This window comes from Somniosus microcephalus, chromosome 1 (genome assembly GCF_052327205.1).
Source record: "Somniosus microcephalus isolate GS21.2 chromosome 1, FLI_Smic_1.0, whole genome shotgun sequence".
Lineage (NCBI taxonomy): Eukaryota > Metazoa > Chordata > Chondrichthyes > Squaliformes > Somniosidae > Somniosus > Somniosus microcephalus.
The window spans coordinates 15,041,100-15,057,818 of NC_140987.1; the positions used below are offsets into that span (position 1 = coordinate 15,041,100).

Genomic DNA, 16,719 nt, shown 5'->3' on the forward strand with positions numbered 1-16,719 from the left:
CTTTTTACCATTTAGACCTTTTTAGGTCCAAAGTGGATGACCTCACATTTGCTTACATTGAAATCCATTTGCCAGTTTTGCCCATTCACTTACTCTCTCGATATCCCTTTGTAATTTTATGCTTCCATCTACACTGCCTACAATGCCGCCTATCTTTGTGTCAAATTTGCGGCAAATTTGGATATATGACTTTCTATCTCATCACCTAAGTCGTTAATAAATACTGTGAATAGTTGAGGCCCCAACACAGATCCCTGCGGGACACCACTAGTCACCTCCTGCCAATTTGAGTACCTGCCCATTATCCCTGCTCCCTGTCTCCTGTCGCTCGGCCAATTTCCTAACCAGGTCAATAATGTGCCCTCAATTCCATGGGCTTCTACCTTAGTTAACAATCTCTTATGTGGGACTTTGTCAAATACCTTCCACAAGTCCATATAAATAACATCCATAGGCAAACACACGCAACCTCTGTGTCGACCCCCCCACCCCCCCGTACCAATATCCAATGGACTATTCCAAGTCATCCCAACTGGATCTCGAAGCTGGGTGTTGTAACTCTGCACTGCCATTAGATGTCACTAGTGCGACGTCTGATATCATTTATTAAACCTGCCCCAGACACTTTTAGTCAATAAATTCTTACACCGCCACATCGGACTCCTCAACGTGGGGGCTCGGGGGGGGGGGGGGATCCGAGCGGAGGTTATTTCAGAATGCACCCTGCCCCCGGTACCAGCTGAAGTGGAACTCACCTCCGCCATCTCCTCCACGGGCCGCTGGTCGTCTACCTGCAGGATGCCATTCTTCGCGGTCCGAGAGACTTTCACCTCGTGCCACTTGTTCAGGACAATGGGCTCCTGACTCCTGCAGGGTGAAAGAGGCAACTCAATCAGCCAGTCACGAACTGCGCTAGAAGAAGGTGAGGGTCAAGTGTCACCACACAATAATTAGCAGACGTGTAAGGCTAGGAGACACAGCCTGGTAGGTGGGGTGAGGGATATGGGGAGGTGGGTAGGTGGAGGTGAGGGATATGGGGAGGTGAGTAGGTTGGGGTGAGGGATGTGGGGAGGTGGGTGGTTGGGGTTGAGGGATATGGGGAGGTGGGTAGGTTGGGGTGAGGCATATGGGGAGGTGGGTAGGTTGAGGTGAGGGATATGGGGAGGTGGGGTTGAGGGATATGGGGAGGTGGGTAGGTTGGGTTGAGGGATGTGGGGAGGTGGGTGGTTGGGGTTGAGGGATATGGGGAGGTGAGTAGGTGGGGTTGAGGGATATGGGGAGGTGGGTAGGTTGGGTTGAGGGATATGGGGAGGTGGGTAGGTGGGGCGACGGATATGGGGAGGTGGGTAGGTGGGGCTGAGGGATATGGGGAGGTGGGTAGGTGGGGTGATGGATATGGGGAGGTGGGTAGGATGGGTTGAGGGATATGGGGAGGTGAGTAGGTTGGGGTGAGGGATATGGGGAGGTGAGTAGGTTGGGGTGAGGGATATGGGGAGGTGAGTAGGTGGGGATGAGGGATATGGGGAGGTTGGGAGGTTGGGGTGAGGGATATGGGGAGGTGAGTAGGTTGGGGTGAGGGATATGGGGAGGTGAGTAGGTTGGGGTGAGGGATATGGGGAGGTGGGTAGGTTGGGGTGAGGGATGTGGGGAGGTGAGTAGGTTGGGGTGAGGGATATGGGGAGGTGGGTAGGTTGGGGTGAGGGATGTGGGGAGGTGGGTAGGTGGGGTTGAGGGATGTGGGGAGGTGGGTAGGTTGGGTTGAAGTATATGGGGAGGTGAGTAGGTTAGGGTGAGGGATTTGGGGAGGTGAGTCGGTGGGGCTGAGGGATATGGGGAGGTGGGTAGCTGGGGATGAGGGATATGGGGAGGTGAGTAGGTGGGGTTGAGGGATGTGGGGAGGTGGGTCGTTTGAGTTGAGGGATGTGGGGAGGTGGATAGTTGGGGTTGAGGGATGTGGGGAGGTGGATAGTTGGGGTTGAGGGATGTGGGGAGGTGGGTAGTTTGAGTTGAGGGATGTGGGGAGTTGGGTAGGTGAGGTTGAGGGATGTGAGGAGGTGGGTAGGTGGGATTGAGGGATATGGGGAGGTGAGTAGGTGGGGTTGAGGGATATGTGTAGGTGGGTAGGTTGGGTTGAGGGATATGGGGAGGTGGGCTGAGGGATATGGGGAGGTGGGTTAACTCAAATTACTGTATAATTACAGCCATTGGTGTCCCAGTTGGGATTGGTGAAGCCGGGATCTTCCTGCACGGCAATGGCCTAGTGCCTCATTGGCCGTCGCACTCATCGGGGGCGTGAGGGGACGGCTAATCGTGTGTGTTCATCCTCATAATTTACTTCTCAAAACAATAGGGATCGCAACATTGGACGTTAGATGTCACAGATTTATTAACGATACGGTTAAAAGAAGCAGCACTTACGGCAAACTTTGCGGGGACTCAAACACCTCACAGCTCCAAGCTCGTTGTCCAGGTTGATCAAACCTTAATCGAATCCCGTCTCTGTCCCAACGCCCACTTTTTCTACCTTTTCACTCCCACTTCTATGCGACAATCCACTCGTTGCTGCATCACCAAATACAGCTCCATATAAGGTGAATTTTAATCAGCTTGTCCCTTATCAATTGCCTCAGTTCCTTTTCCATCGACCGGTACAGCTCCCCGACGTTGTTATCTTACCAATTGTTTCACTCATACTGCTGTTTCACCAAGTGAAACTTCTGATTATAAGTCTGTACACCAAGAAATCCAGTCGGGAATTCAGGAGAAACTTCTTTACCCAGAGAGTGGTGAGAATGTGGAACTCGCTACCACAGGGAGTGGTTGAGGCAAATAGTGTTGATGCATTTAAGGGGAAGCTGGATAAACACATGATGGAGAAAGGAATCGAAGGATGTGCTGATAGGGGCAGATAAGATGAAGAGGGGTGGGAGGAGGCTGGTGTGGAGCATAAACACGGACCAGTTGGGCCGAATGGCCTGTTGTTGAGCTGTAAATACTTTGATCCATTCCATACCCATCTCCTGCTTCTAAGAGGAATGATATATTTGCAGAATTTTTCCTTCGACAGGACTAACTTGTTATCCACTGTCTAAAGCTCCCTGAAATATGTGTACCGGAATATCTTTTAATTAGCATTAATATCTAAACTGAGCTTTGTTCAAAATGCAATTTTAATCATAGAGTCAACGGGCTGGATTTTCATTGGGCCGTGGAGCCGGGATTGGAGGCGTGCGGGGGGTTAAAATCCCGAAATCGGGGGTCCCGACCCCATCCCACACCCAAACCCGCCTCCATGCCAGTTTCAAAGGAGGCGGGTACCCGCCCCACACTGGGACCCGCCGCCCCGAGGCGGGAAGGGATTAGTGCCAATTAATTACCTGTTAACAGGTAGTTAACAGGCAGTTTTTAGCCTAATCCCTATTTTTAAGGTTGAAGTGTGGGATTCCCGACGGCTCCAAACCACGGCAAGTTAGCGAGGCGGGCCGTCGGGCTGAAGGACTTGGAGGGGTCGAGATGTCGGTGTTCAGGTGAGTGATGTGTGCATAAGTGCAAAGGTAAGTGTGTTTGGTGTGTCTAAAGTGATTAAAGAAGTGTAAATGACCTTTTCTTACCTTTTCAGCCTTCCTTCCTTTAGGTCCCGGGAGTCCCTCATCTCATCGGCACAGAAAGCAGAATGGCTGTGAACTGTCAAAAGTGACAGCCTGCAGCTTTCTGTGCAGGAGAGATTTCTAACTGAGTCTGTGGAGAAGGACTCAGGTTAGAAGTAAGATTGTCAGTGTTTGACACCTTCAAACAGCTGTGAAACGCTGATATTTCATCTGTCAAAACCTCTTGACAGATGAAATTTCAGTCTGTGATGTCACCTGTTGCCGGGTGGCCCTTAATTGGCCTGCTGAGCCCGCTGGGTGGACTCAACAAGGTCAATCAAGTTAAAATCGCGTGGATTGGTCGCATCTCGATGGAGGCGGGACTACAACCCCGAAAGTTGTAGTCCCGCCTCCTACCCGACTCCTGAATGAAAATCCAGCCCATAGTGTCATAATGGCACAGAAGGAGGCCATTCGGCCCATTGAGTCCGTGCCGGCTCTCTAGAGCAATCCAGTCAGTCCCATTCCCCCGTTCTATCCCCGTAGCCCTGCAAGTTTATTTCCCTCAAGTGCCTATCCAGTCTCCCCTTGAAAACATTGAGTGTCTCCGCTTCCACCACTTCCGTCGACAGCGAATTCCAGGTCATCACCACTCGCTGCATAAAAAAGTTTTTCCTCACATCCCCCCTGTATCTCTTGCCCAAAACCTTAAATCTGTGTCCCCTAGTCCTTGTACCATCAACTAGTGGGAACAGCCTTTCCCCGTCTAGCCTATCCAAACCCGTCATAATCTTGTACACCTCTATCGAATCACCCCTCAACCTCTAAGATTTCGCAAGAATTTCTGAAATTTCTACAGCCGAAGATTAAAGATAACCTGGGTAGAATATACCTTTAAAAATCCAGGGATCAAAATGGCCGTCAGACCTCATGGCAGAAGACAAAAGACAGTCTCTCTGCAAAGCATGGGCTGACAAAAAGGACTTGAAAGGCAACCTGTGTGTGTGCTGTGAAAAGGATAATCAAAGATGGCTGTCCGACCTCGTGGCAGAAGACACCACACAGCCTGTGTGCATATGAAAGGGAAAATCAAAGATGGCCGACAAAGGATTTAGAAAAAAAAAGCCCCTGAAGCAATGGAGTATTTACACTGTCAATCAAAGGCAGTTTGAGGAGTTTCACCGCAGGACAATTGTTGTTTGTTTACAGGAAGTCTGCAATGTTGACACAAAGGCTTAACCACTTGAGACTGCCAATCAATTGTGGTTCCAGTGACCACAGGACAATGGCTTTGTTTACACTAACATCCAAGGGCTGTTTACTCAGCAATTAAGGAAATAGACATGTTTTTTTCAAACCGAGACAGCTCTATTCAAACCCATCACGATGAATGGGGATACATTCAAAAACCCGTCATAAGGGAAATGGGTAATTCATCCAAACCCCATCACAGTCAATGGGGACAGTTTGGATCCCTTTTGTTCAGCCCAGAAACATCCGGATTTGGGCGGGAAGATTTCGGCCCCAAATGGGGTATAAGATAGCTTCTCAGGAAGCCATCTCTCTCTCTCTCTGCAGCCTCGCCTCTGTGCCCTATCTACAACTCAGGAGCCCACCCAAGGGAGTGGAACACCAGCAGTTACTTTTAAACGCTGGGGTATCTCCATTTCAGGGTGGTGAAGAATGTAAGACCGCAGGGGCACGGAGCAGGCGTTTCACTGGTGAGCATAGTTTTTCTGGCCTATCACAAGGCAACTTAGATAGGTATTTATGGGTGGGAATTAAGGGGGATTTTGTTAAATTGTGATTTTAGTCAATTTTCCCTCGTTGTGTCCGTTTTCTCCTCCCCTGTTAAGTAACAGTGTTGCACTAAGCAAAATAGTGCTGTAGTGGACACTTAGTACTGTGAGAAGTAAAGTGATGCACTAGTTATAAGTGCTGTATTTAAGTAAGAGTGTACTGTATTAAAGGTGCTGGCCTAGAAATTGGGTATAGCCCCGCTTGGGGCGTTAGAATTGGTGCAGCGAAAATTTTATAGCCAGACGCAACTTATCGCCACCTCGCGCGATATTGGGTTGCAGCGCCCCAAAGGTGATTGAAGCGCGAGTTCAGGCGTTACACGGGGCTCCTAAGGCGCTAACATGCTGGCGCAACCCAATATCGGGGCAGGCGGGTGTAGTGTCCGTGTGTAGATAAAGACACTGAAGACAGGAGTTGGTTCATAGGTATTTACTAAGCAAGTCTGGGGGGGGTTCTAAAGGATATACACAATACACAGGCTTATATAGCCCAAGTGGCAATTACCGGCATTACGCACACCTGGGGCTCTTAAAGGCACATACACCACAATTCCTCCCCTTCTAGCTAACTAGTACATCATATTTTAAGTAATTATTAATTACATGTTATATCCAAAATAATATACATTGCTGTATTAATTAATTATAAGTTAGTCTCTCAGGAGGCTTCCTGACTCAGTCCGGATAACGCCTCGGGGGTGTAGTAGTTTCTGGTGGTGTAGTAGGTTCTTCTGGTAAGGCTGATTCGGCTTGAAGGCCAGTGTCGGGTTCATCGGGTTCCAGTATCACCGGATCGGAGGTAGATATGGGTATCTCTACTTCATCGTTAGATGTATAGCGTGGTGGTGTAGGTTGTCCCTTTTCGGATGACTTGATGATTTGGTCAGCATGGCGCCTTATTATGCTTTCTCCGATGTCCACGGTATACATCAGTGGTCCTAGTCGTGTGCAGATAGTTCCAGGCTGCCATTTCTCGGTACGGTAGTCCCGGGCCAAAGCCGGTTGGCCTATCTGGAAGGCCCTAGTTGGCCTTTCATTCATGCCCTGAAACTGCCGGTTCTCCACGTCCCTTCGGATGTTGGGCTTGACCAAATCCAGCCGGCATCTTAGGTTTCTATTGTAGAACACCATATGTGTTGCATTCCTATATGCAAATAAGAAGTTATCCACCTTGTGCTGAAGTTTTATGTCTTCATTACCCATGGCCTTTATGGCCTTCTTAAAGGTCTGGACAAACCTTTCAACCAATCCATTGGTGGCGGGATGGTATGGGGCGGACGTGTAGTGCTTTACCCCATTGTTCTTTAAGAACTTTCTGAATTCTTCGGACACAAATTGCGGTCCATTATCAGAACATATCTGTTCCGGCAGCCCATTCCTGGCAAATATGGTCCTTAATACTGTGATGGTTTTTTCCGTGGTGGTGGAGGACATCTTTATTACCTCCGGCCACTTGGAGTGTGCATCAACTGCGATTAAGAACATTGAGTCCATAAATGGACCAGCAAAGTCGATGTGCACCCTTTGCCAGGGAGATGAGGGCCACTCCCATAGATGTAGAGAGGCCTGTGGCGGAGCATTTTGGACCTTCTGGCATCCTAGGCAGCTCTTGCTCATGTCTTCGATGTCTCCATCGATACCTGGCCACCATACAAATGCCCTAGCTAGGTTCTTCATTTTCGCTCCACCCAGATGCCCCTCGTGAAGCTCCTTTAGCACTTTATCCTGGAGTTTGGGTGCAATCACCACTCTGGATCCACACATCAAGGTTCCTCGGCACACTGACAGCTGTTCTCTTCTTTGCGAGAATGCTGGCAATAGTGGTTCGCCATGTGCTGGCCATTCCTTCATTGTTAAATCGTAGACCCGTGAGAGAGTAGGGTCATTTCTGGTCTCCCTTTCAATGGCAGAATTTGTCACCGGTAGACATTCCACTATGGTAGAGTGGAATATCTCTACTGGGTCTACTGTAGGTGCCTCTTCTATCGTTGGCAACGGCAGGTGCGATAAACCGTCAGCATTCCCATGCTGTTTTGACCCTTTGTATTCAATGTTGTATTGGTGTGCCCCTAGAAAAAGGGACCACCTCTGTAGTCTTTGTGCCGTCATAATGGGGACACCTTTCTTAGGGTTGAATATGGAGATGAGGGGTTGATGGTCAGTCAGCAAGGTAAATTTTTGTCCGTGTAGGTAATGGTTGAATTTCTTCACTCCCCATACCAGGCTGAGTGCTTCCCTGTCTATCTGGGAATAGTTACGCTCAGCTGAGTTCAATGAGCGTGACGCAAAAGCTATCGGCCGTTCCGAGCCATCAGGGAATCTATGGGACAATACCGCTCCTATGCCGTAAGGGGATGCATCGCACGCCAGTCTGATTGGTAGTGATGGGTTGTAATGAGCCAAAACTTTCTCGGATGTGATTAAGTCTTTACATTTATGGAAGGCACGTTTACAGTCTTCGTTCCATTTCCAAATCACTCCTGTGTGTAGAAGATCATTAAGAGGGTGTAGAATAGTTGATAAGTTCGGTAAAAATTTATGATAGTAATTTATTAATCCCAGGAATGACCTCAATTGTGAAACATTTTCAGGTGCTGGGGCTTTTATAACTGCTTCAATTTTTTCAGGTGACTTATGCAACCCTTCCTTATTAATTATGTGGCCACAATATGATATCTGATTTTGGAAAAATTCGCACTTGGGGCGATTTGCTCGTAGGCCCCGTTCTTTCAGCCTAGTGAGCACCTGCTCCAAATTGGCAAGGTGCTCGTTGTCGTTTTCTCCTGTTATAAGGATGTCGTCTAGGTAGCATTGAGTCCCCGGAATCCCTTGCAGGACTTGCTCCATAGCTCTTTGCCAGATAGCTGGAGCTGATGCTACTCCAAAAACCAGTCGATTGTACTGGTACAGGCCTTTGTGTGTGTTTATTGTGAGATACTTTTTAGAGGTCTCCTCAACCTCCATCTGTAGATATGCCTGTGCCAAGTCAATTTTTGTGAAACGTTTTCCTCCGGATAGTGAGGCGAAAATATCTTCTATCCTCGGAAGAGGATACTGTACCGTGTGAAGGACCGGGTTTACAGTCACCTTATAGTCCCCACAGATGCGAATTTTTCTCTGTTCCTCAGAGTTATTTTTCAATGCTTTTTTCATGACTGGAACGATGGGTGTTGCCCATTCGCTCCAATCTATTTTGGATAATACGCCTGCCTTTTCCAAATTCTCCAGCTCTGCCTCGACTGCCGGACGTATTGCGTATGGCACCGGTCTTGCCTTAAAAAATTTTGGAATTGCTGCATCTTCCACTTTTATTGAGGCGGTGATGCCTTTCAAGGTTCCTAGTTTCTCTTGAAACACTTCTTTGGCGTTGGCCAAGATGTCTTTTAATCGTTCAGGTATGATGTCATCATTGTTTTTTTCCTTACTGGTCACCGTCAGTGCCTGAATGGAGTGCCAGTCTAAACGTATCTTCCTTATCCATTCACATCCCAACAACGGTGGACCACCATCTTGTAGAATGTATAAATACAACTCTTGTATTTCTTTGCTGTTGTATACCACAGGCACCTTTATTTTTCCTTTGGGGTATACTTTCTGCCCCGTATATGTTTTTAAGATAATGGATGTGTCTTTTAGAGGTATATGCGAAAATAGCCTCTCGTAATCTCGTCGATTTATTACGGTTAGAGCTGATCCTGTATCTAGCTCCATTTTAACTGGAGATCCTGCTATTATGAGGGTAACCCAAATGGTCTGGTAATCTTCATTGGCAATTACATTATGTAATTTGAAAGAGCTTAGTCTCTTGTTCCCGGAGTCGCTATCGCTCTTCTGGTCTTTGGAGCTACTGTCCGTCATCATTTGTACCTTTCTGTGCTTTTCCTTATTGATTCTTTTCCCGTTAGTGGATTTTTTATTTTCAGATCGGCATACACGTGGAATGTGTCCCATCTTTCCGCATCGCCTGCATGCTTTTTCTTTGAACCAGCAATCCCTCTGGTCATGGTTGGATCTGCCGCAGCGATAACATCTCTCGAAACCCCGTGTCATTTCATGGGTGCCGAAGTCCTGTGGCCTTTGCTGTATCTTTGCCGCTCCTATTGCACTGAAAGCCTTGTCCAGTGTTAAATCTTTTCCAGAAGATACCTTTTTTTGTGTTTCTACACTTAGGGGATCGCAGGTGAATTTGTCTTGCAGAGAATCTGCCAGTCCTGCCTCGAATTGGCAGTGTAGGGTATCAACAATCTCCTCAAAATTCTTGTCCATCGGTTCGGCTGGAGTGATTAAGTTGCGTAACAGCTTGTATGTTTCTGTGCCCATTAGATCCAGAAGCACTGAAGCATTTTTTTCATCTTCTATTCCATTTGCGGTGCAAAACACCTCCACTCTTTCTACATATGTGGTCCAATCCTCTATCTTGTTATCAAAAACATCAATATTGCCAAAGTTAGGCTCTGTTTCGTTATCAAAAGCATCAATATTGCCAGACTTAGGCATTTCAAAAAAAAATATGGCGCTTCCCGTGTTTTTTTTTTTTTCCTCTCTGTAGCAACGATATGGCGCTTCCTGCGCTTTCCCGCCGCTGCTACCGATAACAACGATGTTTTACTGTGGTTTCCGTTTATTCACTGTTGGAGACTCGTTCCCGACGGAGGTCTAAACGCTGACCTGCTTGCCGCGCCGGCCGTCTCCCGAGTGCACCCTCCCAGTCCGTTATTGCTTGCCTCCGATTTCGCTGCCTGTCTCAGCTGTACAGCCCGCCGCTGGAGCCCCAGCCTGACGCCCAGGAAGGATTAGCGCAGCACCTGCCACCAGCTTGGCCAGCTGGTGAAACCACAGTTTCTCTTACTTCCTTGAGTCTTCTGGACGCTGGAGGAATCGATGTCCTTGAGGTGCTGCCGAATTGCAGGTAAGTCCGTTTCCACTTCGTCGCCACTGTAGTGTCCGTGTGTAGATAAAGACACTGAAGACAGGAGTTGGTTCATAGGTATTTACTAAGCAAGTCTGAGGGGGGTTCTAAAGGATATACACAATACACAGGCTTATATAGCCCAAGTGGCAATTACCGGCATTACGCACACCTGGGGCTCTTAAAGGCACATACACCACAATTGCTCTTAAAGGCACATACACCACAGCGGGCACAGCGCAGGTGCTCTCAATTACCGATGACCACGAGACTTCCAGGCGCCGGCCAGCTCTTAAAGGGGTGGGTCAGGCAGATCCAGCATCCACACTCTGCACCTTGTAGGCCTGAAAATCGGCGCAGGCCCTTCTCTGGCGCAAAAAACTTGGAGCATATGGAGAGGGTGAGGCAGAGAGCAGAGCGCTTCACCAATGAGGCTCTGGAGGAATTGGTGGCCGCAGTGGAGCACCGGCGAGATGTTCTCTACCCCGACAATGGCAGGAGGCCTAATCATAAGGACTACCGACGAGCTTGGAGGGATGTTTCTCAGAAGGTGAACTCCAACAGCATGGCGACCAGGAGCCCTGTGCAGTGCAGGAAGAAATTCAACGACCTCACTCGGGTCGTGAGGGTGAGTGGTGTTTATGCAAACTTCTGCATCCCTCCATTTGCAACTGACTTTATGACTACAGGGTGCGCTATGCCCCAATGGCCATCTGTCAGCAAGCACCCATGGCCCTTTCTGGGCACACACATGCACATTTGACTCAGGGCATCATGTAAGGGCTCTTCCAACATGGGGGGCATGAGATGATAACTCAGGGCATCATGTAAGGGCTCTTCCACCATGGGGGGCATGAGATGATAACTCAGGGCATCATGTAAGGGCTGTTCCACCATGGGGGGCATGAGATGATAACTCAGGGCATCATGTAACATCACTTCCCGTCCTTTCCCCTGCAGGCCAAGCTGGCGAGAAACCGCAAGGACCAGCTTCGCACCGGAGGAGGTCGTCCTGAATTGCAGCCTCTGACGGATCTCGAGGAGAGAGTCCACCAGATTGTTGGAGGACGTCTGAGTGGTCCTGTTACCACTGCAGCTGCCGACCCCATTGTCCACAGCAATGGTAAGGCTCTCAACTATTGCAGCTGTCTCCTTCCTCTTGTTTCCCCCGCCAGCATGCTTTCTCACTGTGGACCCATGTCATAGCATTGCCGCACTCTTGCATCCCTTGCTGCCAAGCTGTCCTTTTGCTAAAGCCACTCTTCAAACTCCCTGCTTTCAGATGCTGCAGCACCAGCTCAGGAGCAGACCCCTCAAGCTGCCAGTGCCAGTGCCTCCGGAGGCGACGAGCAGGAGGAAGCCGGACCATCCGTCCCAGCCTCAGGGGAGCCAACGCATCTGGAGACGGGGATAGTAGTTCCCTGGAGGGGAGGGGGGGGTCTCTGATGAGGAGCCAGTTGCAGGAACCAGCGGCCTGCAGCAACGCGAGGGGGGTAGGGACGCTCGGGGGCCGTCTCCCCGGAAGGCGAGGCAGGCCACGATGACTGCTGCACAGAGTGCAGAGGAGGTGCGTAGCCTGGCCGATATGAGCGCCCAGGCCCGGCCCAGGCACACTGAGCTTATGGCTGCAGTGGGGAGGATGCCTGAGTCGATCGACACACTGGCAAAGAGTGTGCTGGACTTTGGGGCAGCAATGGAAAGGACTGTCCAGGGCTTCGGGGCAGCAATGGAAAGGTCTGCCCAGGGCTTCGGGGCAGCAATGGAAAGGTCTGTCCAGGGCTTGTCCGAGGCAGTGGAAAGGACTGTTCCGGCCATGTCCGAAGCAGTCGAAAGGACTGTCCATGGCTTTTCCCAATCACTGGCACCTGCCACGCAGGTCCTCACTGCTGCCACGCAGTCACTTGCTGGCCTCGTCCACACGCAAATTGAGGCAACGCGAACACTCACTGCTGCCACCCTAGCTGCATCAGGCAGGATCACCCCAGGCCCTTGCAGCACCACAGCAGGCCATGAATCTGTGGAGCAGTCGATTGTGGCGGATGATCCGGTGCGGCCCCGTCAGAGTGCCAGTGTGTTGGCCGACCACGGTGCAGGTGTCCTCTCTCGGCATGTGAGCATTCCTGATGCCACCGCTGGAACGTCAGCAGTGCAGCTGCCACCACCTGCACGGCAGACTGCTTCCAGCCATGCCCAGTTGGAGCAGCCAGCTTGCGGGCCCTCCAAGCCCAGAGGTCGTCCAGGCCGTCCCTCAGGGGCTTCAGCGCTTCCAGACACTCAGCAGGCGTCCCCCAGCCTTGACGCAGCCACTGGGGTCCAATTATGGAGGAGCTGCAGGGAGGGAAGGGGCCGACCTCGTAAGAGAAGTCGGTCTCCATCAAGGGGTCAACAGTAGAGGGAGGTGCTAAGACGTCTCTTTTTTCGAATTCAAGGCTGTCCACACCTGCTGTGTTTGTTTGTTATGTTTTGGTTAGTCTCGCCAGTTTGCCAGACAGTTATCTGTTAGTTTGTTAGTTATGCTTTCTGTTACCATAACGTTGTCATGCTGGAAGGAAGCGCTTTCTTGAAAATAAAGAAAATGTTTTATTTACAATGGAGCTGTAGACTATTTACAATCATGGTGGCCTTCATAGGCTTACTGCGAACCGAAGGGCGCTGTTCCAATCACAGCCAGCATTCATAGAAACATAGAAACATAGAAGATAGGAGCAGGAGTAGGCCATTCGGCCCTTCGAGCCTGCTCCGCCATTCAATGAGATCATGGCTGATCATCTAATTTCAGTACCCTGTCCCTGCCTTCTCCCCATATCCCTTGATCCCTTTAGCCTCAAGAAATATATCCAACTCTTTCTTGAATATATTTAATCAACTGGCCTCCACCGCCCTCTGTGGCAGAGAATTCCACAGGTTCACCACTCTCTGGGTGAAGAAATTCCTCCTCATTTCAGTCCTAAATGGCTTACCCCTTATCCTTAGACTATGATCCCTGGTTCTGGACTCCCCCGCCATCAGAAACATCCTTCCTGCATCTAGTCTGTCCAGACCTGACAGAATTTTATAGGTTTCGATGAGATCCCCTCTCAATCTTCTAAACTCCAGTGAGTATAAGCCCAATCGACACAATCTCTCCTCATACGTCATTCCTGCCATCCCAGGTATCAGCCTGGTGAATCTTCGCTGCACTCCCTCCATGGCAAGAACGTCCTTCCTCAGGTAAGGTGACCAAAACTGCACACAATACTCAAGGTGCGGTCTCACCAAGGCCCTGTACAACTGTAGCAAGACATCCTTGTTCCTGTACTCGAATCCTCTTGCTACGAAGGCCAACATACCATTTGCCTTCTTAACCGCCTGCTGCACCTGCATGCTTACCTTCAGCGACTGGTGCACAAGAACACCCAGGTCTCTTTGCACTTCCCCTTCTCTCAATCTATAGCCATTCAAATAATAATCTGCCTTCCTGTTTTTGCCACCAAAGTGGATAACCTCACATTTATCCACATTATAGTGCATTTGCCATGTTACTGCCCAATCACCCAACCTGTCCAAATCGTACTGGATTTTCTCGACATCCTCCTCTCAGCTTACCCTCCCACCCAGCTTTGTGTCGTCTGCAAATTTGGAGATATTACATCCAATTCCCTCGTCCAGATCATTAATATATTTTGTGAACAGCTGGGGTCCTAGGACCGATCCTTGCGGTACCCCACTAGTCACTGCCTGCCACTCGGAAAATGACCAGTTTATTCCAACTCTTTGCTTTCTGTCCGCCAACCAGTTCTCTATCCAAGTCAATACCTTGCCCCCAATCCCATGTGCCTTAATTTTGCACGCTAATCTCTTATGTGGGACCTTATCGAAAGCCTTCTGAAAGTCCAAATACACCACATCCACTGGTTCTCCCTTATCTATTCTACCAGTTACATCCTCAAAAAATTCCAGTAGATTAGTCAAGCACGATTTACCTTTTGTAAATCCATGTTGACTTTGTCCGATCCTGTCACTGCTTTCCAAGTGCTCTGCTATTACATCTTTTATAATAGACTCTAGCATTTTCCCCACTACCGATGTCAGGCTTACCGGTCTATAATTCCCCGCTTTTTCTCTACCACCTTTTTTGAATAGTGGGGTAACATTAGCTACCCTCCAATCCATGGGTACTGTTCCAGAGTCTATCGAGTTCTGGAAGATGACCAGCAATGCATCTACTATCTCTAGGGCCACTTCCTTAAGTACCCTGAGATGTAGACCATCAGGCCCTGGGGATTTATCGGCCTTCAGTCCCATCAATTTCCCTAACGCCATTTCCCTACAAATACTGATTTCTTTCAGTTCCTCCCTTTCATCAGACCCTATGTTCCCCGGCATCTCTGGGAGGTTATTTGTGTCCTCCTTTGTGAAGACAGAACCAAAATATGTATTTAGTTGGTCTGCCATTTCCTTGTTTCCCATTATAAATTCCCCTGATTCTGACTGTAAGGGACCTATGCTTGACTTCACCAATCTTTTTCTCTTCACATATCTATAAAAGCTTTTACAGTCAGTTTTTATGTTCCTCGCTAGCTTACTCTCATATTCTATTTTCCCCCTCTTAATTAATCCCTTTGTCCTCCTTTGTTGACTCCATCCGAGGGGCCTAGAACCGAGTCCTTATGAGCCTCTGACGAACGGCCCTTCCAGTTTCTGGAGCACTCCCATCTTTGTCCTCCTCCTCCTCCCCCTGATCCTCCTCGTCCGCATGCTCCTGCTCCTCCTCCTGCTCCTCGTCCACCTGCTCTGCTGGACCTTGAGGGTAGGCTGGCATTGGCTGGGTGCGTCGAATGGCCAGGTTGTGGAGCATGCAGCAGACAACGACGATGCGCGCCACATGCTCCGGCGAGTACTGTAGGGCGCCCCCCGAGTGGTCTAGACAACGGAAACGCTGCTTCAGCACACCAATTGTGTGCTCCACAATGTTCCTGGTCGCCTGATGGCTGTTGTTGTGCTGCCTTCCTTTAGGAATTTATGTTAATTTTCAAGTTAATTCAGGGGTTTGAGTAATTTGGGTCAATTTCCATTGTGTGCCGCCACCTAGTGGATATTTGGTACCTAGCAAGTGCAGTAAAGTGCAGTAAAGTAAGTGCTGTAAAGTAAATTGCTATATATCACAAGACCTGCAGCTCGACACATGGTCTTGCAGTTATTTTCTTGTTACGCTTCGGCCTTGGACACTATTTGTCTGTAAGTACTTGAGAATCTTATAGGTGATTAGTGTACACTATATTTTGCAGAAAATGTTTAGTTTGTAACCTTTCTCTGTAAGCAAACCTACACAACTAGCCGTAAATTGCTCGCTCTCTGTATCTAGCTTGTAGCTGTATTTTGATGCACTATGTACAGGGCTAATTTAAAGTGAATGTAAGAGAATGCCTTTCAGTTTGCTAAATGTATATTGGGCCAGAAATTCCAGGCCAGAAGCGTGAGTGCGCTCGGGGTACTCACGCTTCTGGCTGTTGGAAATGCTGGCGTTCAGCATGAACAGCGCATGCGGGGAACGCCGGCATTTCCAGACCTCGAGCGCGTGCGACTGCACAGGCAGCGCTTGCGCAGTGAACTTCGTGGATTTCATTCATGAAATCCGTGAGGTTAAGTCCTTAGACACTTGAAAAAAGCAAGTGTAAAGTTGTTCATTGGCTGCGGAGGAAGATATATTTTATCGTGGAGCTTTTGAAATGCAATATTTTTGTTTGGGAAAGGGAGGGAAGTTATTTTAAGAAATTTGAAGTAAGTTTAAAAGTTTAAATTTTTTTTTTTTTTTAAAGGGTTTTCAGAACGGTAGGTAGAAGGAGCAATTGTGGCTGTGTGAATGGAATGTGAGAATGAGTTATGTATGTATGTCAACATATATTCCTTAACGTATATGTATGTATGTTTTATATTCCTTTACTAATGTGTATGAATGTATGTTTTTAATTATGATTTTCCAATAAGTTACTTTCTCTGAAAGTCAATTAAATAATACATTCATACACATAAGTAAAGGAATATATACATAACACGCAAAGGAATATATACAGACATACATACTTTCAGAAGCTCCACGATAAGAAATATCTTCCTCCGCAGCCTCTGTAGCAACTGTACCCATGCTTTTTTCATGTGTAAGTTGTAATGACTGGACCTCACTGAAAGCATTAATGAAAGCGGCGAATTATACTGCGCACGCGCTGCCTGTGCAGTCGCACGCGTTCTGCCTCTGAACCCCTTCGTTCAGAGGACAGGAAATGCCGGTTTTCCCCACATGCACTGTGCATGCTGAAAACCGGCATTTCATCCGGCCAGATGCGTAATTACCCCGACCGTACTAGCGCATTTGGAAGGGAATTATTGGGCCAACATTTTACATGTCAATAAAATAAAAAATTTAACAATTGCACGACTTGCCCCC

At 48.6% G+C, this 16,719-nt stretch overlaps 1 protein-coding gene across 2 annotated transcripts in view; it reads right to left on the bottom strand.

The window, feature by feature from the left end:
* egflam (EGF-like, fibronectin type III and laminin G domains) overlaps window positions 1–16,719 on the bottom strand; it is a 190,728-nt gene that overhangs the window by 39,106 nt on the left and 134,903 nt on the right. For both annotated transcript variants that reach the window (XM_085968538.1, XM_085968454.1), the window contains exon 4: window positions 756–867. In XM_085968538.1, the coding sequence (XP_085824664.1) occupies window positions 756–867 (112 nt within the window). The remainder of the gene's footprint in view (window positions 1–755; window positions 868–16,719) is intronic.